General features: G+C 42.6%; 3 protein-coding genes across 3 annotated transcripts in view; 2 read left to right on the top strand and 1 right to left on the bottom strand.

Annotated features, from left to right (window-relative positions):
- Nucleotides 1-1,936: 1,936 nt before the first annotated feature.
- LOC131259080 (uncharacterized) lies at nt 1,937-3,370 on the top strand. The gene is made up of 3 exons (XM_058260499.1): nt 1,937-2,005; nt 2,087-2,831; nt 2,895-3,370. Exons 2-3 carry the CDS (start codon nt 2,088-2,090, stop codon nt 3,243-3,245), a joined length of 1,095 nt encoding a protein of 364 aa, XP_058116482.1. The 5' UTR covers nt 1,937-2,005; nt 2,087; the 3' UTR covers nt 3,246-3,370.
- Nucleotides 3,371-3,930: 560 nt separating this feature from the next.
- On the top strand, nt 3,931-5,907 carry LOC131272779 (gastrula zinc finger protein XlCGF28.1-like). The gene is made up of 3 exons (XM_058274632.1): nt 3,931-4,106; nt 4,257-5,011; nt 5,088-5,907. Exons 1-3 carry the CDS (start codon nt 3,966-3,968, stop codon nt 5,206-5,208), a joined length of 1,017 nt encoding a protein of 338 aa, XP_058130615.1. The 5' UTR covers nt 3,931-3,965; the 3' UTR covers nt 5,209-5,907.
- A 12,055-nt stretch (nt 5,908-17,962) lies between these two features.
- The window catches only part of LOC131268610 (disco-interacting protein 2), a 34,184-nt gene continuing 24,878 nt past the window's right edge, over nt 17,963-27,268 (bottom strand). Inside the window, exons 13-22 of the mRNA XM_058270838.1 lie at nt 27,021-27,157; nt 26,396-26,951; nt 24,071-24,297; nt 23,530-23,995; nt 23,345-23,435; nt 23,100-23,262; nt 21,795-22,292; nt 20,726-20,962; nt 20,300-20,654; nt 17,963-20,228 (exon numbers count right to left, since the gene is read on the bottom strand). Of these exons, the coding sequence (XP_058126821.1) occupies nt 20,125-20,228; nt 20,300-20,654; nt 20,726-20,962; nt 21,795-22,292; nt 23,100-23,262; nt 23,345-23,435; nt 23,530-23,995; nt 24,071-24,297; nt 26,396-26,951; nt 27,021-27,157 (2,834 nt within the window). The 3' untranslated portion in view covers nt 17,963-20,124. The remainder of the gene's footprint in view (nt 20,229-20,299; nt 20,655-20,725; nt 20,963-21,794; nt 22,293-23,099; nt 23,263-23,344; nt 23,436-23,529; nt 23,996-24,070; nt 24,298-26,395; nt 26,952-27,020; nt 27,158-27,268) is intronic.

Genomic DNA, 27,268 nt, shown 5'->3' with positions numbered 1-27,268 from the left:
GATCCACATTAAAACAACTTCCCTTAAAAAACGTTCTAAAAATATGACGTTCCATTGATAAGGTCAAAAATGTACTAGATGTATAACTCGTGTATCTAAATATACTAGCACGCATGAATGAGCTCGGTAGTAGCATTAAAACAACACTTCTGAAAGGTGTGTTCCAGATTTTGTAATGACTCAACACAGGTAAAGCATGACCATAACTAAATTGAACCAAGAAAAGCGCACTACTGTGGCGCCTCTAGCGGCGTCAGCCAGAAACTAATATTTTTAGTAGTATTAGTAAATAGTAACAATGAAGTTGTGAAAGTTTCAGACCTCCCACTCCTCCTCTGTCCTTGAGTCCTCTGACAGCCTAAAAGGACTTTACGGGCTGGGTCAACGACAGTGAGGTCACCGTACAGCTCGTAGAGCTCGTCATTATATCGGCTCCTCCATTGTCCCTCCTCACATACGGGGCCAAAAATTCTCCTGAGCATCTTCCTCTCGAACACGGCTAAGAGGGTTTCGTCAGTTTCGTATGTTCGGTATAGTCCCAGCTTCGACTGTCTTGACAGGTATCGTGAGTGGAAGAGATTTCTCAGGCTGTAATATGACCGGTTGGTTGCCAGCACCCTAGCGCGAATTTCATCTTCAATGTTGTTGTCGGTGCTGACATTTGACCCAAGATAGGTAAAATTTTGGACGACTTCAAAAGTGCGTTCACCTACTTGCACGTCATGGAGGCGCCTAGTAGCTGGTAAACATAAAGCTTCATATACAGTTACCAGCATGGAAATGTGCCCACCTCATCTTTTTTTTATTTTCGTTCGATATGTTTTCCTTAATCCAACTAAAAATATTGTTTGCACGAAAATAAATAGATTTTAATTTTCAGAAAAAAATCCCAAATGAAGCCCCCCCCCCACCCCTTTTTTTCGCAACCATTTGGAAGGAGCCTGCTTGGTTAATCCCTATCCATAAAAAAGGATCGCTCAGTATGCTCGAATTACCGTAGTATCTCGATCCTTTGCTCCCCGTCCAAAGTCCTTGAACCCATCATCCACTCTTCTATTCTTCCTGCTATCGTTAGTTATCTGTCTCCTAATCAACATGGCTACATTCCCAAACAATCCACTTCCTCTAAATTTATGTGTTTAATTTCCTCTGCCTTCAATAGCATGGTTTCCGGACACCAAACTGATTTTAAGGCGGCCTTTTAAAGTGTTTCCCTCTATTTGTTAGTGGACAAACTGGAAAAGCTTTTAGTGGGTGATCATCTGCTTTCTTGGTTCGAGTTCTGCTTATATGGTAGATCGTACAAGGTCAAAGTAGTTTCCCCCAGTTCTTCTGAACCCTTTTTAGGTTCGTACGGAGAGCCTTTGTTTTGGATCTAACAACCCGCGACTTCATGCGCTTTCCGTATTCAACAGCTCCTACCGTCTGTTTGACTACAATCGTCCTTTGTCCCTGTTCCGCTCGAGCCTTCGTATATTCTCTCCTTTCCCATCCCGTTTGTTATAACTCTGTTCATAGTATTTAAGCATTGTTCAACCCAAGCGGTAGACAATTGTATTATAAAATGAAATGAAAAGAAATACTTCATTCGGATTCCGACACCCAAACCCGCCACAGCGTTATTTGAGGCTATTATGATTGAAAGGACCGAAACGACCATGTGCCATACAAAAGGTAAACAGATGTCGTTTCGTTTCCACATATCGTCTCGACACGTAGGTCGCGTCGTTTTGGATCGTCGAGGCATCCATTTTTTCCTTTGTTTTTAAAGTGTTGTTAACCTTTTGTATGAGACAGCGACGAGAAAACTGACAGTTAGTGTCATTTCGGTCCATCCAATCATAATAACCTCAATTGTAGCGTTCCCGAGCAAATTGCTTCGATTTTAAAAACAAAACAAATTTTGACAATCGCGGGCACAAGACGTTTGTTATGACGATTGTGCGCGCTTGAGCTGACAAGCAGTTTATGGTTGTCTTTTGAACTGGAAGCATTGCAAACACAGGTAAGAAATATAAAATGGTAATGAAAGCATTTCTTCAGAGTGATACCTAGGATATATTATTAAAAGCATACATTTTTTCAGAATGTTCCTTGTGGCAGAAACAAAATGCGCACGAGGGGAAAAGGAATTGGATGTGGTCCCGCGAACATGGGTGCGAACCACGAAAACCGGAAGGTCTATTCTCCTGTGGCCAAGTAAAACGAAAGTGGAAGTTATAAAGGAAATGTCGCGAGACGCAACAAGCCAGCCACAAGCTCATTGGAACCGATCCGAATGTAAGATTTTGCGCACGTGCGAAACCTTCTCGGATGCCGAATCTGCTCTGGAGCAAATGTTTGGGCAATCATCTTCCGAAGATGATATACCCAACAAAAAGAATACGGCGATTTTATCAAAACGGCAAAACTTCGACACCATGTTTGTTACACTGTCGCCGATTCCACCGCCCGTCCCGAAGCAAAAATCTCAATATCCTGTTCCATCCACTGTTGTGCCAATCCTACCACCCACCAATGAAACAGTTGGACCAACAACCAGTGACCTATTTCAGCTTTTAACTGAGGTGAAAAAAGAAATGCAGAACCACAACAATAAATTGGCACAGATCAAGCAGCAGCAACAACACCAATTCAACCTATTACAACAGCGGCAAGATAGCATTGAAAAATCGTTAGCTGAGGTTATTGTTCAACAGAGGCTGATTTTAGAAGAGAAGGAAGACCCAATCCCATTTGAACCATCGTTCATGTTTAAGCCGATGGATTCCGACTATCAGCTGCAGGAGCTTGAGGCAAGGCTGAATGATGAAGCATACAAGCAGCAAATAGTAAGTGACTTTACTACGACCTAGGCTATGATGTAATATATCAGTCCTTTTTTAATGTTCCAGGAAGAATGGCTCAAATGGTCCGTTACAGGCAAGACCTCGGGTAAACGCATGTTATGCTGCTTCGATTTGTTGTTCTCGAGGAAATTGCAAGAACGGTGTACGTGGACTGGATTATCCCGCGATGGAACAGTTAAAATAGCGTTAATGAACCAACACAACGTGATACATTTATTCAAAACCATAGCCACTACAAATTCAGAGAGAGTTAATAGTAAGATGGTTGCTGCTTTCTTAATGCAGAGGCTTAAAAATATTAGGAAAAGGCCAGCTGAGCGGTCAGCTAGTGAAGCAATGCACACTTCTTCAGAGATGCTTGTTGATGCGGTATACATAAAAGAAGAATCATTTTGACAGCCTGACTATGCGTTTATAGCACATAGTTTCTGACTATGTGTGGCATAAAACGATTACCCATTAGCATTAGTTTTATATGAGCTGAGTTCAAGATATCTTTACTTTCCAAAATAATTATTTTTATGCAGAAAAATATTTTAGTTTGTTTTATTATTTCAATTTATATCCGGTGAAACATCCATAAATCTTCCGCGAGTACCTCTGGTTCGTGCTGTCAGAGAGGACGGAAGTACTGCAGACACGAATCGTGGCAGGTTCTTTTAATGTACGTGCAGCACCACAAACAAAGGCTTGAAAGCTAGTTCTTCTCGAAACACCAGTGCCCACCAAAAATACACCTTTGGTAGGATACGAGGTGTACATGTCAAAAAAGCCTACCTAAAATACACTTTTGATAGGTTACGAGGTGTAAATGATTACCCAAAAAATACTTGGCAATGTGGTTTTTTGGTTGAAGTGTACACCTTTGGTAGGAAAGTGCAGCACGGTTCTCCTTGCTTGAACGTTTCATAAAGTAATAAAAATCTCAGTCAAGACACCGGTCCATTTGAATTTCGGTGTACTACAGGTGCGAACGCAGTGTAAGTTTCTCACCTTCTTCGCTGGCAGCACTGTTCTGATGTGAAACGGAGAGCATACATCAAAACATAAACAAACATGAAAGGACGTAATAACAAACCAATCTGTTTACTTCACCATCTGTTGTTCTCAAAGAGTATGGCCGGCGAAGTTCTAACGCAAATAACAATCGAGGATGTGTGTCGATTTTGTCTCTCTAAGGAGCAATGTGTTCCCCTGTTCGTCGAATCATTCATCAACGATTTCTTAATGGAAGCAATCGATTTATTGCTGCTGAAGGTACGCAATTCTTTACTAGGTTGCATAGCGATAGCCTAACGTTAGATGAACATGTTCTGCCTTTTGAACAAGACATCCAAAACTGTATACTAGATGAACATACTTGTATACCTTTCTTGAGGAACGCTTTAATAGTGTTTTTCCTTCCAGGTAGACGAAAACGATGGCCTTCCAAACGCAGTCTGCGAACATTGCTGTCGGATAATGGTTGAGTATGCAAAGTTTGAAGCTAAAGCAGTCGAATCCTATCGCATCTTGGCCGAAGCCCTATCGGATGTTGGGTACATCGGAACATCGCCGTGTGATGAGATGAAGACGGAAGCGAAAGTCACAGAAGAGTACGTTGCCTTGAGATGTGAAGATGACGTGCAAGATTCTACCGGAAGTGACTGCCGGGTTGAGAAGAAGCTGGAAGTTGAAACTACTCAGCAAGAGAAGGAGCAAGAAGATGCAACAACCGTACAGAAAAACGGACTAGAAACTAACCATCAGGAACCTACGCATATAAGCAACGGAAATAGTAAAGGTGGACGGTCGAAAAAGAAGTGTCCAGTTTGTGGGAAACTTGTGTCCCAGCTCAGCAAACACATGCCGGTACACTCGGACACGAAAAAGTACACCTGCGAGTATTGTGACAAGCAGTTCACCTACGACACGAGTCTGCGAAAGCACCTGAACATCCACCGTGGCATCCGAAAGTACTTCTGTCAGTACTGCTACCAGCGTTTCTGCGATCGGTCCTCGCTGCGCTACCACGAGGCAAAACACCTCGGTGAGCGGAAGTACTGTTGCGAGGAATGTCCCAGCACGTTCTATACAGCATCCCAGCAGAAGCAGCACATCCGTTTGGCCCACCGGGAACGGGAGTTTCAGTGCAAGCAGTGCGGTAAAATGTTCCCCATGAAGTAAGTAAAGGGCGCAAGGATGCATAACTCGTGCAAACAATTTCTTACAGGAAGAATGTGTTTTATTTCTACGCAGGCATCATCTGGACGATCACTTGCTTAAGCATACGGAAGAACGACCGTACGGCTGCACGATTTGTGGGAAGAAATTCAAGAGGCGCAGGCACTTTCTGGACCATTCCGTATCTCACGAATGATTTGGCTGACCAGCAAATGTCTAAAATTTGTGATTCTTGCTTGGAATGTCCAAACGCACTCCCCAAACTCTTGCTTGGAATGCACAAGCAAATGTTTGAACCTAACGTATGAATTTGGCATATTATAGATCAGGGGTCGGCAAAGTCCGGCCCACGGGTCAAATCCGGCCAGCCAACTGATTTCATGTGGCCCGTAAGAAAATTTAAGTGCTTTATACCAAAAACACATCTCAACTTTTTCACGATGTCAGGTTTGTTTTCTTCTCAAAATTAAAGATTAAAATTGTTGTTCGTGGTATATGTTGAAAAACAATATCAAAATTCAATGAACAAAAGTGTGAAAATGTTTAAAAAGTTTTAGCGCTTTTTAGGAAATGTATGCCGACCCCTGTTATAGATTGTTAAGATTCTTTTCAGACTGATAATTTAGCTTTAAGCAAGAACCGTTTGGGCGCGAGAGGTCAATCTGCCTTGATCAAATTAGTCGGATCTCATCGAGCTGATCATTTTCATACATCACGTCAAAATAACCGAACTTCATGACGTGATATGTATGAATATTGACTAGTCGGTGCGCAGGCTGAATAACTTATGTTCCTGGGCGTCAATCAATCAACACCAGCAGTAGCGAAATACAGACTATTTATTGTGTCTTAGCAAATATCTTTTGAACTGTTAAACAAAAATAATGCATTATATCACAAATACCTAAAACTTGTCTAATGTTTATGTTGAAACTATCTTAATGCAAGTGATGGGAAACACGCTACCAGAAAATTTTTTTTACTCATTTCCTTTGGTAGGATAACTTTTACTTACCGGGAAAGTAAGTTTCATGAGATACTTTTCTTGGTTCAGTTGTCATAATTTAATCTGGTTTATTACGAAATGAATTTTTATGTTAATGCATTCGTATAAACAATAGTGCAGGGACCTCTAGCTATTGTAGTCTGCAGTTACCCACAACGTAGCCAATAGTTATTCTTCAACGAGCATTTCGACTCACGATGTCTCGTATTCAACATGGTTTTATGCCAAACAGATCAATCGATATCATGTGCTTCCTAAACTCTGTTATTAGTCTCTCGACAATGCCGGTCAGTTTGACGCTCTTTAGACGGTCTTCCAGGCTGACTCTGTCAACCATACTCTACTACTTGAAAAATTGACGAGGTATGGTGTTCATGGTGGCCTTGTCCAGTGTAGATCGGAGCATTCCCTGGTTCAAGCCTCGGGTCTCCATTCTGCTGGTGGAGTTCCTTAAGGGAGTATTCGCGGACCATTGATTTGTGTACTATTCGCTGATTATTTAAAAATGTTTGTGTCTGACGCGACGAAATGACGCCTTCTTCGTCTTCAGGACTCACCCGGTTCAGTGCTTAATGTTAAAAAGTGCCAAACTTAAAAAGTGACAACCAAATTTAATTATTACGCTGAAGATTCCCCGATCCCACGATCGGAGGTAGTCAGGGACCTTGGTATTCTGCTAGATATTATAATGGCGCTCTCTGACCATTTTAACTTCACGATTGCCAAAGCGCTTCAACAATCAGGATTTTTTGTTTGTGTTTCTAGGAGCTTTAAATGTCCGTTTACGTTCAATTCTCTGTATTGTTCGTTGGTAAGACCGAATCTTGAGTTTGTGTGCATTGTATGGACACCAGTTCAATCACGTGATTTAAAACACTGGAAAATATTCAGAAAACGGCCACACGTGTCTTGTATTATCGTTTGCCAGGCTGTCTGTTATTTGAACTCGATTCTCTCGAAAACAGGAGGAAATTAACAAAATGTCTCTTACTTACAAAATTGACACAATGTCTCTTAGAAACTAGTCTCAGGGTCTATCGACGCTCCTGATCTGCTAGAAAAAAAAATATCTTCACCCACCGTCAAGAACGTTGAGAAACGCAAACCCTCAATGTTACGGACGGACGATATGTTTTGTTCGTGATATGAATTTCGCTTTGACCATACAAGGAAGCATAGAACATGGGAAAAGACGCGGGACAAACTCTTTCTTCAAAAGACAAAAAAGGTTAGGACGAGAAAGAGAAGTCACAACGGAAACACATTTTTTCTTTTTTATGATCGAAGAGAAATCATAAAAATTGTCGATTTCCAGACGCGTACATAGTAAGTATGAATCCACTCGTAAACATTAAGCCTCATTTGCGAAGGACGCGAGAATAGAAAGAAACGGCGAGAAAAATTTACATGTAAATACCGGTAACGTTCGCGGTCGTGATCCTAAATAAACACAATAAGGACACGACGCATCGGCACCAAGAGGCAATGCGTGGGAGCGATAAGCAAACCAGAACGCCTGAAAGGACCCATGCAACGATGCGAACGAACGAAAGCGAGATCAGGTTAAGATCGTAAATTTTACTCCACTGGGACTCTCGCGAGGATGCTAGGAAAACTCGAGTAAATAGACAACATCCAGATGCCCATGCAGGGTCGCGTTTTCTCACAAGGAAAGATAGAAAGATCGCGTAACGAAGATCGAACGTTGGATAACCTTCCTATGTATAGAAAATCTTGTATTCTAGAGCGAGATCCTCTATGTAACGAGCCGGTTATCCGACCGGGCGCGAAGATAACACGTTAGAATTTCCTATTGGACACTTGGCAGTTCGATGGTTTTGGTATCAAAGTGTTCCGTCCGGGCCGTGACTGGCCGACGCCGGAGAAAACTACGCTTGATACTTTCAACCTAGAGTTAAGGCGAATCGGGAATCCGCAGAGCGATACGCCGCGAACGGAGAGTAATTCCTACGAATTTTCCTTAACTCTTTGGAAACAAGGGAAATCCCATTGGGAAGGGTTAGAACTTGTTGAAGTTTCAAAGTTCCGTCCGGGCCGTGACTGTGCCGACGCCGGAGAGAAGAATTCGAGGTTTTCGCTAAGTTCTTTAAGAGACTTACGATGAAACCGGTCCACAGCGCGACATGTCGCTAACGTAGAAGACTCAAGCGTAAGAATGTTGGAGTGGCGAAATAAAGATCGTTCGTCCTTTCCCCTCAAGTGCCGAGATGAAAATATCTGCTTTATGAAAAATTTTAATCGTTTATCTACTACTTTGATTCCTATCCTCTAATGAACGCGAGCTAGATAGAGCTCCGAAAGTAGCCGGTTACATTGCTCCAATTTTGGTCACGCATTTCAATCGTCGCGTCGTTGCCCGGGTTCTTCTGAGTGGTCGATGCTTCCCTTTTTTATCATAACATGCGTACCAACTGCATGCATACGTTGGCTGGAGTGCATCGTACGTTTATTACTCCTACACATTACTCCTAAAGTTCTCGGTACCAAACGCATTGTACCCCTTTCCAGTTCTCCTGGAGGCGCACTCCGTTGGTGCAGCAACAGCGGTAATCGCTGTTTCTTCCTATTCTCGCGACCTTCGCTTTGTCCTAACGCAGAATAGACTTGTCAATTTTCGTCGCTCTCTGTTCTTTCTTCAGCTCGTTCGCTTGCGGATAGTTTTTTCTTCTTAACGAATGGGACGAAACCTATCGTCCGTTCCTAACACTCTCTCTCTCGCTTACGTCCATTAGAAGATAGGAACAAATTAGTATATAAGCAGTATAAACAGTCAAAAATTTGAATATAGCAGACATTAGAAAGAGGCGAATGTAGCCGAAAGGCTCAAAGTCTCTATAAAAATCAATCCAACAATATATAGCAGACATTATCATTTCGACTTTTGTGTGGAAAAGAAGTTTCCGGCAATTATTTCAATTCCAGCATAATCTCTTTGAGCTTCCCTTTGACTAACACCTCATCATCGTGTTTCTTCCGTCTTCGGCCTGATCGGAACGGAACTGAACCGATCTTAAGGTTTTCCTTTAAGGGACTTGTGATTTTTTCGCGTAGTTTCTGCGTATAACTGTTTTTGTTGAGAAAATTCTAAGTCCTGGTTAAATTCTATCTTTCGAAACCGAAGGGTTTGCTTTGTAGCTGTACAGCTACAGTGAAAAGGTGTGCTGTCGCCTGAAGAACAGCTGTAGTGAAAAGGTATCCTGTCGCATGAAGAACAGACGTGCTCACTGAAAATTAACTGATACGGTGAGTTAAGGTGACATCCGACAAATAGGCAGCTGTGGGTTAAAAGGGTTTGTAAGCGAGCGCAGTACAGTGAAGTTCGTGAGCATCGTGAAGTGAAAAAGTGCGTAAAGGAAAGAGTAATCTCTTGGTGACCGGGTTGTATAAACGATACCAGGGAATTTATTCCTTGGACGCCGACCTCAGCTGAGATCGGTCCGAACCTTCAGTCCCGTCGCCAATTCAGTAATTGTACCGCACCACTGCCAAATTGGCAACAGGACACGGCGGCTGAAGCGTCTGTATGGAATAGCAGCAGTTGAGTGAAACTTAGACCAGTTGACGCTTGACAGCCTCAACAAATCGTGAGCCCCTAGAAACGGTCGAAAGGTCTTGATCGTAGAAATCTCTCAGATGCAAGCAATTAGTGACGCCATGCGGCGTTGAATATCAGGAAAAATCCTGTAAGGGACCTCAAGTAGCTCCGAAGATCAGTGCAATCCGTGCGTAACAAACTCAAGCCGCAACACAGTATACAGTGTGTGAAAATAAACCAGTAAGTTTAGTAGAACAAACACTAAGTGCAAGTGAAATCACGGAGCAGGAACGAGGCGATAACTGAATCATTCACGAAAGGCCAACCAACCGAAGGAAGACGGTGAAGAACCACCTGGGACTGGAGTTATTTCAAATTCACCAGAATTTGAAAGGTTGGTAAGTGAATCTTATTATCAGCTCCGTCAATCCCATCACAAACAACGTAAAGAGAAATTAAGCGTCTAGAAGGGCACCAAAAAGGACCACATTAGGTTCCTAGAATAAATAGGAAGGCTGCGAAAAGAAATTCCCGTGAAGCGTGGTCAACAACGACCGGCGTTAAGGGTCAAATAAAAGGAAGAATCATGCCTTTCACTGGTTTCACGGTTAACCCGAACGGCAATTGTCGCCTCTGTCTGGAGGAAGATGCGGAGGATTCCGCAATGGTATCTTGCTGTGAGTGCGAGAGATTGTTTCACTTAAGTTGCGTGGAAACGACTCGCAAACCAACGGATAAGGAAGAATGGGACTGTCCAAAATGCCACGAGCGAAAATGCGAAACGAAGAGGCTCGAGGTACAGGAGTTCACACTCCTTAAGGGTTTGCTTGAAGCTCAGGGTTTTATTCCAAGACAAGTGCTAGCGCAATTACCGAAATTCGGTGGCAACCCCAAGAAATGGCCGATTTTCAAACAGACCTATGATATCACTACTAAGGAGGGAGCCGTTTCTGATTTAGAGAACCTAAAAAGGTTAAATCGAGCTCTATTCGGCCCAGCTCTCAGATGTGTACATCAACTAATGAAGGATTCTCGGAATGTAAAGGAAATAATGTCTATTCTGGAGAGGGAGTTCGGGGATCCAGAAATGATATACATGGAGTGTGTAAGCGATCTTCAAAGATTGAAAAACAAATCGCGAAACATAGTAATAAAGATGAGCGAGGCGCTAGAAACCTTGATTAGAAATATTCACCTTATGGACAAACCGACATATTTGAATGATCATCGTCTAGTAAGAGAATTAATTGGTAAGCTTCCATACTCATTTCGATTGAAAATTGCAAGATATATAATAAAAATGCGAGCTGAAACACCGGCGAAACATCTTACAAAGCTTGATGACTTGGCACGTTGGCTAAAACCATATGCCGAAATACTATTTCATCAACAGGCAATCAAAAACCTGCAACGCGAGCCCGATAATGAATCCTGTTCGCTCTGCAAACAAGCGCATCACATAACTAAATGCAAAATATTCAAAAAACAAACACCAACAGAAAGGAATACAACGGTTACGGGTAAAGGACTATGCTACGGGTGTTTGTCAAGAGGCCATATAAAAGAATATTGCAATGAAAGGGTAACATGCAACACTAACGGGTGCAAAGGTCAGCATCACCGAATGCTGCACGTGCCCAATGACGTAATCAAAGAAGAGCAACCGGCACCAGTAAATAATAGCGAGGTGACGACAACTGAAGCAACGTTTCAAATCCTACCGGTAACATTAGCTAACGGAATCCATAAAGTCCAAACCTACGCCTTCTTAACACCAGGATCATGCTTAACGTTGATGGAAGAAACGATCGCTGAGCAATTGAAACTAAAGGGTAAAAAGGTTCCCCTTAGTTTGAAATGGACGCAAGAGCTCACTATGAAAAACGCCGAAAGTCAACAGGTGTCTCTAAAGATACGAGGTTCATATAAAAAATACTACCAACTGCAGGACGTAAGAACCGTTCGAAACTTGAGTCTACCTTGCCAATCTTTAGACTATGAAAGTCTATCCGAAAGGTACACTCATTTACAGGGATTGCCAATTCAGAGCTTCGGTGAGATTCGTCCAACGTTGTCAATTGGCTTAAACAATGCCCAGTTATTACTGGGGCGAAACCACCGGAGTGGACGATTAGGAGAACCCATCGCTATGCAAACCAGATTAGGGTGGCTGATATATGGGCAACAAAACGCTGACAATAAAATATCCTACACAATGGTTGCTTCCTCAGTAGAAGACAATTATGAAATAAAATAAGATGTAAAAGAAACTTTGATATACAAAAGTGGTAAAGATGAAATGTTAGAAATTTTATCGTTACACTTTTTAAAACATATTCATACTTATTTTCCTTTAATTTTTTATGTTTTTCAGCATAAACATTTTTGGTTTGTTACTATTAATGATTGTTTTAATTACTACTTGATCTTGATTTTTTCAGTTTTGCGTGCTTTATTTCATATAGCAATAGGTATTGAAATTCTCCTCGAACGTAGCCATTTTGGATGCAAAGGAACTATTGCCGCCGGATTTTGGGTGAGACTCACGAGACTAAGAAATTTTACGATCAATAATGCAAATACGACAGAAAAAGTCGAACAAAAAATGTTCAAGGGAGCTTCCTGAATTATTTTTTAATTAATTATTGAAAAATTTGAATCTTCATTTTGCTGACCCCCTCTTTAAAGACACAAATGGACGTCTACCCGAATGACGTGGTCAAACTATACGTAGCGTTTAGATGGATTCCTCCATTAATGGCTCCGTTGCCAGAATGCAGAATCAACACTCCCGTTTTTCGGTTCACGCACGCCATAGTAGACTACTTCGGTCCGTTCGATGTAATCGCGCTCAACGAAAAACAATACGGGGTGTGGTGTATTTACTTGCATGCGGCCTCGAGCAGATCCTCTTGAACTAGCGGAAAACTAAGGATCCTACTCGTTTTTACTGAGTTTTGTTAACATTCAGGCAAAACGAGGGACGGTATCGCACGAATACAGCGATAACAGAACCAATTTCTTTTGGGCTAACAACGAACTGAATTAATTAGAAAAGTTAAAGGTAAAATGGAATCAGGAGTAGACATGAAAATGAACATAGCATGGAATGGCTAAAGGAACGAGACATTGAGACCATAAAGGGTATACCCTTATACCCGTCATTATAATGACGATCACGTAAGATCGGTAAAGACAAACGCGGGTCATAGGGTAAGCAAACTAAACTGCTGCTTGGGGCCACGAGCTTTCTAGGGCCTCGTCCTTTAGGCTCATATTTTTTTAAATCAATAGTTTGGTGGGGTTATTTTTATTTTTCTGTTTGATTGTTTCATCAAATGCGTGATTAATTTGTGAATTTACTTTTGAATGAAAGTAAATGAAGAATATGAAAATGTGAGAATGATCCATCTTATCTGAATTTTGTTTGATACAGAAAAGGTGCGGTGTGTTTTGGGTAAAAACATTAGACTGATGCACTAACATGAACACAACAGAGGTTTTATTAAAAATGAGGAACATTTTCAGAATAGTTTGAGACCAATGGACATGCAATGGTCCTGCACATTTTAATATAGTAGTTTAGCTTAACATTAGTTTTAGTTCTTTCATTTTTAAACATTTCAAGATTGTCACTAGTACTACATAAAGAATAACATACTCGTCAATTAGGTTCAAAAATAATAACTTGCCTGGAACATGGTTCTCTTGGACAGTTATTGATGATTTCGCATGAAATGAGGCTTTGACATCAGGTTTTTGGCAATGATAACTTTTCAAATGAAATCAGGTTTTTGGCAATGAAAACTTTTCAATGAAATATTTTTTTTTTATTGCTAGTTTTACAAACAATGAAATATTATTAAGGAAAAATTGCAGTTTAATCTAAATCTGAATATTGATTAAAATTTTTTAGTTTAATCCAAACTTAAATTTTATAATTTTTCAAATAAAACATTAAATAATGAATTTGTTGCATGTTTTTGGGCTCATAGCTGCTTGGGGTCATAGCACCCCTGAAAGCAAAACAAAAGAACAGGAAAAGAGCCGTTGCCGAAATTAACACCAAAACCACTGGGGTACAGAAAAGGGTAAAGAAAATAGCGGGAGTAATCTTGAACAGTGAAAGTAAAATTTCTGTCCTTTTCACATAGAAACACATAAAAAGACCGCCTCTTTACCATCAATAGAGAAAAGGTTTCAGAAAGGGACAGGCATACAGCCGTCTACCTGGGGTAACGGAGAAATACAGGCCCAAACGAAATACGCCGAAATGCGCCCTTAAAGATCGATTATAAACGCAGTAGCAATAATCGAAAACCCAATGTAATGTTGTTGAACTCATGGTCACTCGTGATCATGACATTGCTGTTCCTATCTGCGCAGGTCTTCGGAAATATCTCGCATAGATTAATTGCCTACGATTGTGCAAGCAATGATATCAACATTACTAGCTACTCGTTGATGGGAGTAGCGTCTTGCGTTTCACTAACATAACCAAACAAGAGGTAAAAATTCAAGACCTACAAAGAAGCCCGAAAATGTTCGCCCACATTGTAAACGCGTACATTGTAAAGGAATTCACGCCAAATGAGTTTAGGATCGAACAGGCGTTTGGCGAAATATTGTTATCCGTAGATCAGAGGATCAGGGAAATTCAAAAAAATTAAAAAAAAACCAGGGTCAGACGCTTATTGTAGGGAGCCTTAGAGGCTCAACTTGTAATAGTGGAGTCTACAGAACGGCAGGATATACTTGGTAGGACGGGCTGGTACATCGCGAGTACGACTACACGACGGCGGCACACATCGAGAATGAAAAGATAACGCTTCGCAAGGGGATCGTATGTGTACATTCGGTTGGCTGGTGCTTGGATGCGGAATACGGCTACAGCACGTGGGAGGTCGATCGAAGACGACAATGCGAGGAACGACGTAATCAACGAAGGAACGGTCAACTAAACGTTTGACGACGATGTCAAAACCCGATCGAAGGATGTCTACACGTTGGTAACAGAATCACACATGCTCTCCATCAGGGCTCGATCCACGAATCTTCATCCTGGAACGAATGGGATATCGGTGTCCCTTCGAAAGAAAGCGCAGTCATGGAAAGAACCTCGATCTGTTAATTTATTTCAGGACAGAAATTAACTGAAGTGCATGCTACTGTAATGACGAAGATATGCAAAATCGACAAGGCCTTAATAGAAACCAAGTTAACGCTCGCACGCCTTAACCCGAGCGAATTCGTCTCCAACTTGGTAAAACGATCTGGATACACAGCAGTCGCAACACCTGGAGTATTATACGTCCTTGAATGGATAGATAGATTGCACTAAACGCCTCCTAGCAAAATTTACGTTCGGATTAAGATGGTACACAACCAATCAACGTCTACGAGAAACAACGCCACTGGAACAACTGACCTTGGACATAATAACGACTCGGTCATACACCTCCTTTCCAAGCCTAATGGAAAGTGGCGTGTAAGAAGATGAAAGCCTCTAAAAGATGGAAAGCATGGTCTACTAACAAGGCGACAGAATAATTGCCTCATCGGTAATGCATGCTTCTCGATGCTCTTGCTACCGAAAAGGTGATTGACAATGCTTTAAGCAAATACTGGTCGAAATGTATGTCCTGGTTGACGTGGCTATGTAATGTGATGTCAACGGCAATCGGCAGAACTACTAGGGATTCCCTTACATCATTGCTTACCCATAAAGAATACATGGAGGGTACAACCGAATCTTAAACAGACGAAAAAGAGGCTGGACTCCAAACATGCGAAAAATAAGTTTCCTTCACTCGAAGAAAGTACCCTGAACAACGCGCCCGATAGTATTTAAGGACAAGGACCTGAAGATCCGTAGCCACCAAGCCACCGAGCCACCCCATCACACCAACGAACGACCCGCAACCATCCGAGCCGCGACTTACGCCGCACCAGCAGCCGATCGACCAACAGGAGCCCAGCAGCCCCTAGACCAGACCACCCCAGCGCCAGAAGCACAAGCCGATCAAGCCGATATCGTCCTATTACGGATGGCGTTTAACTATCCGTACGCGTTTTACGAGGGGCGGCGTTACGGACGGACGATAGCTTTCGTTCGTGATACCAAGCAGATAGAAAAATTTACTTCTGACCACGAAAGAAAAACATGTGAGGGAAAATACTGGTAAACAATGTATAAGGAAAGGCCACAAATTGGGGAAAAGACATGGGATGAAAATCTACCCTTCAGCGGGCTGAGGAAAAGTAAAGAAAGAAATAACAACAATGTCGCGTTACATTGCGAACAGGAATGAAGAAAACCCGTAGGCTTTGATGATTTTCAGATGCGTGCATAACAAAGTAGGAAAACAATCGTGAGCATTGAAGCCACGTTTTTAGGATTAGGCAGCAATGCATGGTATCGCTAGAAATCGAGACCAAAAAGGTCATTTATTAATCACAATGTTTAATCACAACGTATTCTCACGATTGACAAAGCCAATGACATCCAGATAACCACGTGACGAGAGCCAGATGCCCGCATAAGAAGACAGGATTCGAAGGGACAAAGCGTCAAGTGGATCGCTATCACGATCAGTACGAAACGTGTTGTCATTAGGAGAAAGGGAGAAGCTTAGGGAAGCAAAATGCGTAATGGAAATACAGGATCGCATAACTTTCCCACGATGCGCGTTGGACTATCTGGATTCTGGAACGAGATCTTCTATCTCGTTCACACTCATTAGTTAGTAGGAATTAAATTAGCATATAAGTTGACAAATTTGATCAATAAAGCAGACATTTTCTCCTCGACATTTGTGAGGAAAAAAAAGTACAGTTTTTTAATTCAACAATCCAGCGATCCGAAACCTAGCTTCACTCCACTCCCCTCCTTTACGCTTGATACTTCTCCGTTAGCGGCATAGTCACGGCCCAAACTAAATTCTTGAGAAATTCACAAGTTCTACCTCGACTTCCGTTGCGATCTCTTCGACGTCGGCGAAGTCGCGGCGCACAGAAAAAGGCTTCTCAAATTCTGTCCGAAAGACTTGAGTATAATTCACTAGAGTTCTCTCCATTGGCGGCATAGTCACATCATGGACCGAATTATCAGTTATTGATGATTTCGTTGCATTTCATTGTACATTTTACATTTTTTACATCATCTGATAAGGACCAAATTATATTTAAAAAATTGTCTTTATTATTACGGTCAAAACAAAACTTAAAAACTAATGGATCATCAAATAAATCAGTCAGGACAGTTGTAAAAAGTTTGTTGTCTACCAAGAAAATATTTATTTGCCGTTTCGACTCTGTGTATAGTTTTTTTTCTACAGATTTGTCATCAAGCTTAGAAGGATTGTCAACGCTTGCTCTTCATCACCTCGGTACGTCGTCGACGAACAACGTAGCAAGTAAAATAATACAACTCAACATCAGCAATTCATTTTAAATACATTTATTTTCCTTTCTAATCATAAACAGGTCCTGGTCAATGTTCCCCGGGTTTCCAATCCGGGTTTTGCGTGTACGTGTGTGTCCTCTTTGTGCTCCCACAACGTACGCATGTTTAGCTATTCCATGTTCGCTTGAGGAGTGGAGGAGAGGGGACATTTGGAGTGAGTGATCGTGCTTCTTCCCACCGTACGTACTATATTCGTCGGTTTTGACCCTTCGTAGTGGCCGACTTCCGGCCAGTACCATCCGGATACGATTCGATTATTTTCCTTTTTCTTTACGATATTCGAGAGTTGAAGAAAGAGTTGATAGATGTAAAGTAATGCAGTAAGTTAAGTTAATCGAAAGTGAACTCTTCTTCTTTCTCACCGACGTTCACCTACTACCTCCCGGCCACCCGCGCGACGGGTTTCCGGTACCGTACCTTAACCTTATCTATTACCTTTTTTCCTACTGTGATTTCATTCCTTCCGTTTACCTACCATTTGCCTAACGCAAAGTTTATTCCGCCCTTTTTATGTTTATTATGCAAGGAACTTAGACTTACTTGTTCGTTACGATGGAGCAGGGAGAAGGGGGTAGGGGGCGGTGGATCAAACTTCCGGATCAAGTTTATCGCTAACGATCAGTTAAGATGAAACGCAATCTCTGAACGATATTCGCTGGATAAAGCCACGGTACACTAATTTAGGGATAAATTCGTAAAGAAGTTTTTTTTCTAATTGTATGTATGTATCTGAGTGTGTGTGTGTGTGTGTCTTTAGCGATTGAGATCCTCAATAATAATTCGATTATAAGTTTTATGGGATCCACTCGACAAACAACTCAAATGCGCGCGTACAACACGAAAGCTGTCAATAGAAAGTAAACTAATGTGTTTGCAATATAGAAAAAAAAGTAAATAAATTTACAACTTACACAAATGTACATAAGAAGCGCTTTAGCTCCCCGAATCATGGAAGAAGAACATTTAAAATGTAGCCCTTTTTTACATCGTCACCACATGAACTATGTGAAAAGTGAAGCAGACTAGAAAACAAAAGCATATTGAATGCAATAAAGAGAAGGAAACATAATCAAAACCATCGCACGGTTGTATTTTACCTGTTAGCAAGCTTATGTCCTAATGCTATCGATTTTTTTCTTCATTCTATTCGGTCATCTCATCAAAACCGAAAGAATTTTACCACCCTAGTTGTCTTACATATCGCTCAACCTTGCACCTACCGAACGCGAACACAGTGACTTAAGCTTAGTTAAAACGGGACCGATCGTGAATGGATAAAAAATACTGTTAAACAGCAAGAGAGCTCGTTGGGAAGGGTAGGGAAGTTTTTCCGCAATAATTATTTGGAAAAAAGTCACTTATTTTTATCCGCTTCGTGTCACTAAATCAGCCGTTCAATAGTGGCTTTCTCATATCAACCAATTGGCGGAATCAATAGGATGGTTAATATAAGTCTATATGGAGGAAGAAATGGAGTTTTAGGATGCTTTTTAAATATTTATATTTCCCCACAAAGCCCAATCGTAACCGTTGTCGCAGTTGTAAGAAAAGGTCGGAAAGGGGTTTTCTAGTTCATGTATTTCATTCTCTTTACGCTTTCGTCGTTTATATATCCAACATCCGCTGCTTGTCAACTTGCTACATCTTAGTAAATCACAAAGGAAGTTATATTATTGTAACTACCACAAAAAACACTCGTAAACCTACATGTACGTCGAAGGAAGTTGCAGAGCAGGGCAGAATCGAAGAACGAGGAAGGAAAGTACGTCTGTGTATTGTTATCATGTGAAAAAAAATCCTCTTACTTTGAGGGCGTCCGTTTGTGTGCCGCTACTGTACTAAGTATACGTTATACACTTCGATAATACGAGAATAACTAATCCCTCGCCTCGTTCGCAAAACCGGCTTGGCGCTTCTTGCGGACAAGAGCAAATTGATTTCTGTTTACTTTAAATAGTGTTTTTCCTTTTTCACTTTCACGCGTTAGAGCGAATTTAGCTCCATTCTCCGGTTTGCTTCCCTTTTTATCCTTTTGCCTTTTCTTTACGTTAAGTAGTATGTACAGAGGTCGTATATAATCGTAATCTTCCAAAAAGAAACCGTGTCGATACAACCTAAAACGGAAGGACAAACGATGGAAAGCTTTAGTGTGACTTTTACTATTCTGTCGCAATCGTTCGCCATTTGTTCAAAAACTGTTTTTTAATTTAAAATGAAACCTCAACCTAAATCACACCAACCGTGAACCAAATGTACAACGCTTTCTATAAAAAAGGGAAATAGATTAGATAAATACCAGCGGCATTTTGGAGGTCTTATCGAAATTGCTAATGAATGCCGCTTCTAATCGCTTGATGATGATTGATTAAATGATTTGTTTTCCAAAGGAAGATTAGAGTGTGGTCGCTTCACGCTGCCCATTTGATGTTTCGAATAGCTTTATCGTTCTACCACTACATTGCGTAGGTTGGGAATTGGAATTCTTCCCGGCCCTGTCGGCAGAGAAATTTTTCATCGATATGGCAAAGGTTGCCTTCTCTATACAGCTTCTCATTCATTCTCATGCTTCGTTTGGGGAATACAAATTAATGTTCGCATCCCTTTTCCCCCGACATAACCGCACAACAACAATTCAATGGAATTTAGTTTCTAATTGCAACTACTACAAATTATTATGTGCGTTTTTGTTTGCGTATGCTTCAAAGTGAGTTTTCTTCCCTGCTCTTTATCGCTCTCGCTTTAGACATTTCTGGATAATTTTCCCTTTGTGTTTGCGCATCTGCACCAGCGCGGAAAAGAAGAGAAATGTCGTCAATGTTCTGTGAGCGCGCCCACTGCTTTTCCTCTTAGCAATCTCCTTGTAAACAGTTACGTTTCCTTTTCCGTGTTTTCGTCACAATTGTGGGACAATATAAGCACCTCGCAACCGCTCGCAAATTTCAACAACCGGTCGACGAATGTGTATGTCCAGTGTACAGAGTCCAGTGCGACAACAATGCTGCGGGGCGAGTGGGCGGTAGGCATCCGACAACGAGGCAGTTTGGTTGGCATTATTGGTTACGCTGCTGCTGCTGCTAGTTGTGCTTTACATGTTGTAGGCAACGTAAATCGGGTCCAGTTGGTCGGCGAGGAAACCATCGCGCAGATGCATCCGTTGCTTCTCACCGCGGCTGTTGATGGGAACAACGCCTGGAATCGGAAGAAAGCGAAAATGGTTAATGAACTTCCGCACGACACCGCTCCCACTCGATTTAACCTACCGGGATCGACGACAACGACCACGCCGACGATGAGTTGATGCTCTTCCAGCACCGTGTTTGTCACCAGCGGCACCAGATCGAGCGCTTCCGACTCGTTCCCGTCCAGCTCGACCACGACCACAAGCAGGTTGGTCCAGGTGAAGACGGCACACTCGGCGATCTTCTTGTGGCAGCGCAACACCGAGTTCTCAATGTCGATCGGATGGTAGTTCATGCCACGCAACGTAATCACCTCATCCAGTGCACCGACCACGTACACCGCATCGTGCAGCTCCTGCTCACTGCCTCCGACGACCGCCGTCGTTGCCGGAGTGGCCGCGTTCGAGCTTGTCGTCGAGTTGAGCGTATTGTGACCCTGGCAGAAAACGAATTCAAAATCAGTTTGAATCGAACGAACGATTGCTTACCACCGGAAGAGGAACATACCTGTGAATGGATTGATTCGGTATCCGAATCGCGACTAGCTATGCTCGGGGTAGTTTCGTCCAGGATCGAGCCCGCCTGCGAGCACTCGGTGCGGCGCAAGAAGCCTAGGTAGCCTGTCCGGGCCCAGATATCGCTGGTCGAACAGCCGGTCACTAGTTTAGCGTTGAAATGGTCGTTGTAGTCCGTCTCGTCGCCGTAGATCGTGAAGTAACCATTCGAGTTGTGCGGTGATTGAACCTGAATGGAATAAGAGAGATTTTCAGATTTAATACATGGATTACGAACTGGTAAGTTTAGTTTTATTTAAATAAACGTTTTACGTTGATTTGAATTCTTTCGTCGATTTTAAAAGAAAAAGCTCTTTTTTTTTTAGGAAATTCCATAAATTTTGGCAAAAACATGGGTTGTGCTATTCTTGCCCCACGTATAGTATGTTTTGCCAAAAATTCAGGATGATCGCAACTTCGATAAATGAAATCGTTGCTTCGGTTCTGCTATTGGAAGAAAAATGCCTTTTCACTTCAATTCTACCGAGGCAAGCGACCCAGCTCACCCAAACGGGGCAGTACAACGTTCAGGTAATTTACCGAAGATTGTATAGCACAACTGCCAGGAATATATAGGAACTGGCAATGCGCGGCGAATGCAAAACATTGCGTCAGTAAAACACAGCCTGGACCATAATGCCAGCACCATACAGAGGGTGCAGACAAACAGTAAGGCAATTTTTACTCATCAAAACACTAACAAGTGCCAGGTCATCAGACAAGTTGAGCTCTATAATGGCTACAGCGCATCATCGATGGCATGGCAACATTACTGTTCTACATAGCCTGCTAGGGATTATAGTGTTATATCCCCGAGTTTGAAATATTTTTAGCGTAAGTGAGAAACTTACAGTTCAATTAAAACTAACTAACTGTATAACGAACATGAGTGTTCTTAGGAGCCAAGTCCAGTGACCTGCATCCTCTTTGCAGAAAAACTTAATTGAACTCGTAAGTTGTAGTTTGCTTTGATTTAAGTTCGCTACAAACTGGCCCTGATTGAGTTGTCCTTGTTCACTTACCCAAATCTCTCCCAGATGCGAATCTCCACACTGTCCCTTCGAGTCCGGGTTGGCGATGATCACCTTTACGCCCGGCAGCAGCTTGCCCGATTCGACTAGACACAGCGAATTTGGTGCACCCCGCTCGACCAGAGCGACCCGATTGTTCCGCAGCGCCCGCAGGTCCACGTACACTTGGGCACTTTCGGCCGAGCTGGCACCCTGCACACAGATGGCCGGATTGACGCGACACCCGAACGACGTCGATACGCAGCGCGTGTTGAGGCCAAGCGCCTGGAACAGTTTGCAGAACTGCTGCGTGAGCTGTACGCGCGGGCGCTCCTCCGCCACGACGACACACGTCCGCACGCAGCCGAGGTTGATGTTACGCTGCTTCAGCGCCTGGATGGAGTTGCTGAGGGCCTTGGTGCACAGCTCGATGACGCCGTACGAGCAGAACGTGTCCCGCACGCGATACTGCGACAGTGTGCTCAGCCAAAGACTAGGATTGGCTTCCACCTGAAACGGGAAGGAAAAACAGGCTTATTAGTTTCACCTAGGTTATGGCTAAAATTGCGTACTTATTTATACAGAATATTGGAATTCGATAAAGAACAGATATTAAGATATTGAATATAACACACACCCTTTTTACTTTGAAGCGAAGATTTCCTTGTTGTATTTTGAACATGGGCAATGGCATATTTTAACCTGTATAACACTACTTTTTTCATCCAAAATTATTGCCTCGGAAGTTAGGGAATGTTGAATTGAAAGTGATCTTTTCTTCTAGGAATTTTTTTTGATAAATAAAATTAAAAAAAAATTACTTCTATTCAACTCATTGTTGAATGCAATGCACTAAAGGGTTGCAACATTTTTGAAAGGACAGCCAACACTGTTTAAACAATTTATAGGTAAGACCTCGTTGTAACTGATCTAAATTGTATTAAACTTAAGTATGGTACATTTAAAATTATTGGTTATTTAATTGTGTATTAATTAATTGCTGTGCAAATGGTAAATGAGAGCGAGAGCATGAAGTATACAAATATGTGGATAGCGTGTTTTTCAAATTATTTAAGAACCTTTTATTTGTGAGTAATTTATTGAAGATCAAATTTTCGGCTTGTTCCGTTCCCGTTTAACAATTAGGCAATCTTATCTCTCTTTTGAATTGATTCTATTATTACTGGTTTTGCTTAGTGTTCATTCTAAAAACCGCACAAAAATTAGACCCAGTTTGAAGTTGTCGGATACTGTGTAACAGTATATATCCTTTCAATCTATTTAAACCATATTAACAGCATTTCATGCTGAACTCACCTCGTACGGAGCGATCAGAATCGAATGATGGCCACTGTAGACGCTGATCAGGGTCCACATGGAGAAGCCAAGGCCACAGTACGGATCAAGGCAGAGTGCCACATGGCGACTAGGGTAGAGCTCACAGGCAAGCTTCAGACTGGCACAAAGACTCGACAAGGATCTGGATGTGCACGAGAGAAGATGAAAAATGTGTTACTACATCACTGATGTTTTCTTTTACGATGGCTAGGTATCTCCCTTACCGATGCGTTATTATGACGCCACTTAGGCGACCACAGGTGGAAACACTGAAGTCCAGGTAGGCCGTCGAATCCAACGTGCTGTTGGCGATGGCTGAAAGTAGTGAAGGGAAAAAGGATGCGTTTCCGTTAGGCAAATATCAAATATCAAGAGCGAATGCTCTTGTCGAGATCATCATTTTGCTTACCAGCCAGCTTGCGCTTCGGATTGTCCTCGATGTCCAGTATGGTAGGCCAGCTCTTGGGGTCGATTGACGTTGCGGCCTCACGTGATTTGAGCAGCTTGATAATGCTCTGGATCGAAAGGATGATACCACTCTTGGATACGTCCACGATCATGCGCACGGTGGGCAGGGTGGTGATGAGATTCTGCGGATGCGGTGGCCGAATGGTAACCGGAACTGCGCCAAGGTACAGACATCCGTAGAACGCGCAGATCAGATCCAATCCGGGCGGGAAGATCAGCGCAACGTGATCACCCGGATTCACCTTGCCCCGTTCCTGCAGCAGGGCGGCAATCTTTTCCGCCCGTTTGTGCAGCTCGGAGCAGGTGAGCGTTTTCGCGACCGCACCCTTCGCGTTGAGCAGAGTGTAGAGGACATGGTCGGGCGACGAGTTGGCACGCCATCGCAGGACTCCCGTGATCAGTTGATGCTAGATTTGGGCGAAACGGAACGGGCGTTAACGTTAATTTCTTTTGGCGCTTATTTGTGGCGAGTTCTCACATACCTTACGCTCATTGTCATCGGCCAGACCGATATCGCGACCCTGGGCAGATGCAAGCCGATTGCCCTGCACCAAATTACCGACCATGACGGATGCCGGACCAACGGAGGCATCTGCACCGCCGACGACGCCCACCGTAGAACCCGCGGTTCCACCCGTTCCGACGCCGAGAAGATTCGAGGCGGAGGACGAAGACGACGTTCCGGAAATTTGAAGTTGTTGGATAGAGCCTGATTTTAGTGTTTGCGCAATAGATTGTGTGGGGTTGGTTGTTGTTTTTTTGTTTGGATTTTCAATCAAACGTGATGGCGCGCGCATGTGCCCAGAAAGCATTGATGGCACATTTGTCCAACCACATCCGTGGTGATGGTGGGAGGCAATAATTATCAAGTTCGAGTGTGTTGGGTGTGTGAAAAGGTGAATAAAATTTTTGTTTCACAGTATAACATAAAAGCGTTTGTAAACAATGAAAGTGTAGTGCCGATAGCACAAGGTTGTATGGATACGTTTGCCAAGTTATCAGTGAAACGATGATGTGTGTTCCAATAAAGATGATAAAACAATAGAACATATGATCGTCGATTAAATAAATAAACAGTGTGAACGGATACATCGTGTATTTACAAATAGTAGGAAAGTTGTTTTTGTTCGCCAATGTTGATGATAGAAAATATCGTCGATGTTGTTTATGTTGTCGTTGATCGGTGAGGATAATGATGATGAAATCGATGATGCACGAGACAAAACAATAATCAAATGGTGATGGATCATGTGGTAACAGTTGTGAATGTTATGATCGAATATAAATGGGCACGATATTCATACATCCGCCGAAAGCCCACAAGAAATGGACAAACATATGAAGATTTTAGATTTTGATTAAAAAAAAACATTAACAGGACCATCATCATCATCGCGGGGCGACACGCACGTTTTGTTGTTAGAAGGATGCAGCACACCATGGTCCGTTAGCCAATCGGAGTCAGTAATCGGAGAGGTTAGTAAACGGTTTCCGCAAAACGCAAAACAACGAACGTTCGCAATACGGGGGAGTTGTTTTTACGGGTAGCAAACAATGTGCAATCGTAACCGGCACCGGAGTCATTGCAAGGAAGGAAAACCATCGCCAGTTATTTGTTAGTATGCCGAACGAATCGATATTGACGCGCGCGTGATAATATGAGGTTTTGTTTTGGTTTGTTATTTGTGAGGAGCAGAGCAGCATTTTGAAAAGAAAATTAAGAAAGAGAGAGAAAGAGAGAGAGAGAGAAAATGATATTAATTTTGAGAAAATGAAAACTATACGAAAACAATGGCAACCAACGAATGGTGAAAGATTAGTACACGCCAATCCAATGGGACGCGGGGCAGAGGTTGAGGGACATGAAAGGTAGGATTCATTTGGGGGAGTGAAAAGAAAGTGTTTAAAACCGGAACACCTTGGAAGAAGGAATGACTAAACCGGATGGAAAGGGGTTAATTTAAATAAATTGATGCCAAAATTGGTTCTATATCGTTTCATACATTTCAATAAAAAAATTCATTTGTGAAAATTAAATAACACCAAGTAAGTTTATAGTTTGATTTTAGAAATGAGTCGAATTGGTTATTATTGGTTATTCTTTATCTAGTGAATATCACAATATCTCAAATGTACACCTTCGAGTGGACCATGCAATACCTTTTTTATATCATTTGTTAAGTGTTAAAAATAATTTTAAAAAAAAGTCATAGCCAAAAAATTACACACTCAGAATGAGTACGGACTTAGCTTTACTTGAGTGAATTAGTAGAAAGGTTTGCATACCTAACAGTTTGATAATGTTTGCAAATGATTTGGAATGGCTCTGTTAACGAAAGTTTAGCATAATTTTGCAATAAAAAACACACACACTCGCACACATTTATACAAATTATGATGTGATGTTTTGGCGTTCAAACACGCGCCACTGTGCAATGTGCTCTACTCGGAGGCAATGGAAGAAAATGGTGGTTGGAAAAAGATTATGGTGAAAAACGAGTGGGAAGTGATGAATGACACGCGTATATGTAAAAAACAAGAAAACACCTAAAGTTTTCACTCTCATTCACACCGCAATCAGCACACGATCACACGCCAAACACACGCAAAAGCCATGCTCTTAAGGAAAGTGTCCTGGTAAGAGGCTTTCCCTCATGTCGAACGTTTCGACGACACTCACAAACACCCATACACACACACACACATACACACATACAAAACACATAGGTGGTACAGCGAGGTGCACGAAGGCGTACAAAAGTGTCGTCACAGAAAATGTCGATGGTATTTTCCCACCCAATACATACCGTGGTGCATTTCGCGGGGTTTCGGAAGGTTGGTGACGCAGGTGTGCGGGCACATGAGCACGTTGGCCGGATGCAGCGAACCTTCGAGGAATCGCCGCCGGGCCTCGGTCAGGTGGATGCCACCGAGCGGAGTTTTGGGCAGATGGTTCGGAGGCACCAGCGCCAGGCAGTAGATGCCGACCTGATGGATCGAATCGACCGCCTGCAGCACTCGCGACATCCACTGGAATGATTCTTCCTCCGAGCAGTCCGGGCGCTGCTCGGCGATGACGCACACCCGCTCGTCCCGCAGCACCTTTATGCTAAACACGGCGATGCGGCCGCGGTAAATGAAGCGCATCGGTTCGACGGCCAGCACCGTCGCGATGATATCGTCGGAGTTGTGCTTCCGGCCAGTCACCGTCATTAGGCCGTCCCGGGAGCCACAAACGAACACGAGCCCACCCGGACCGAGGAAACCGAGTAGACCGCTGCGTACGTATGTTTCTTCCCCGATCGGCTTCCCGGGGATCGTTTCGCCGTCCTTCGTGACGGGCGCCTCGAGAAGGGGTTGCACCTACGGAAGGAAGAGTTTGCGATTAGGATGAAGCGAAAAAGGACTAAGCAAGTTCTAAGGTATCCATACCTTGAAGGTGGAGTTTGTCATGCCCTCCAAACCGTAGTAGGCAGTTCCGCTAGATCCGGAAGTGACGCAGATTTCGCCGACCTGATCCGTTTTGCACAGCACCGGTGATCCTTCGGCACTGACGACAACCATCGTAGCTGAGGAAGACAAAATAATATTAATAGGAGTAAAATTAACAGTGAGGATTTTATTCTCCAGTTTATAAGTAACAGAAATAATAGGATTGGCGTTGAATTAAAGCTACATTC

Source organism: Anopheles coustani, chromosome 3 (assembly GCF_943734705.1).
Source record: "Anopheles coustani chromosome 3, idAnoCousDA_361_x.2, whole genome shotgun sequence".
NCBI lineage: Eukaryota > Metazoa > Arthropoda > Insecta > Diptera > Culicidae > Anopheles > Anopheles coustani.
This window is presented reverse-complemented; position numbering and strand designations above follow the sequence as displayed.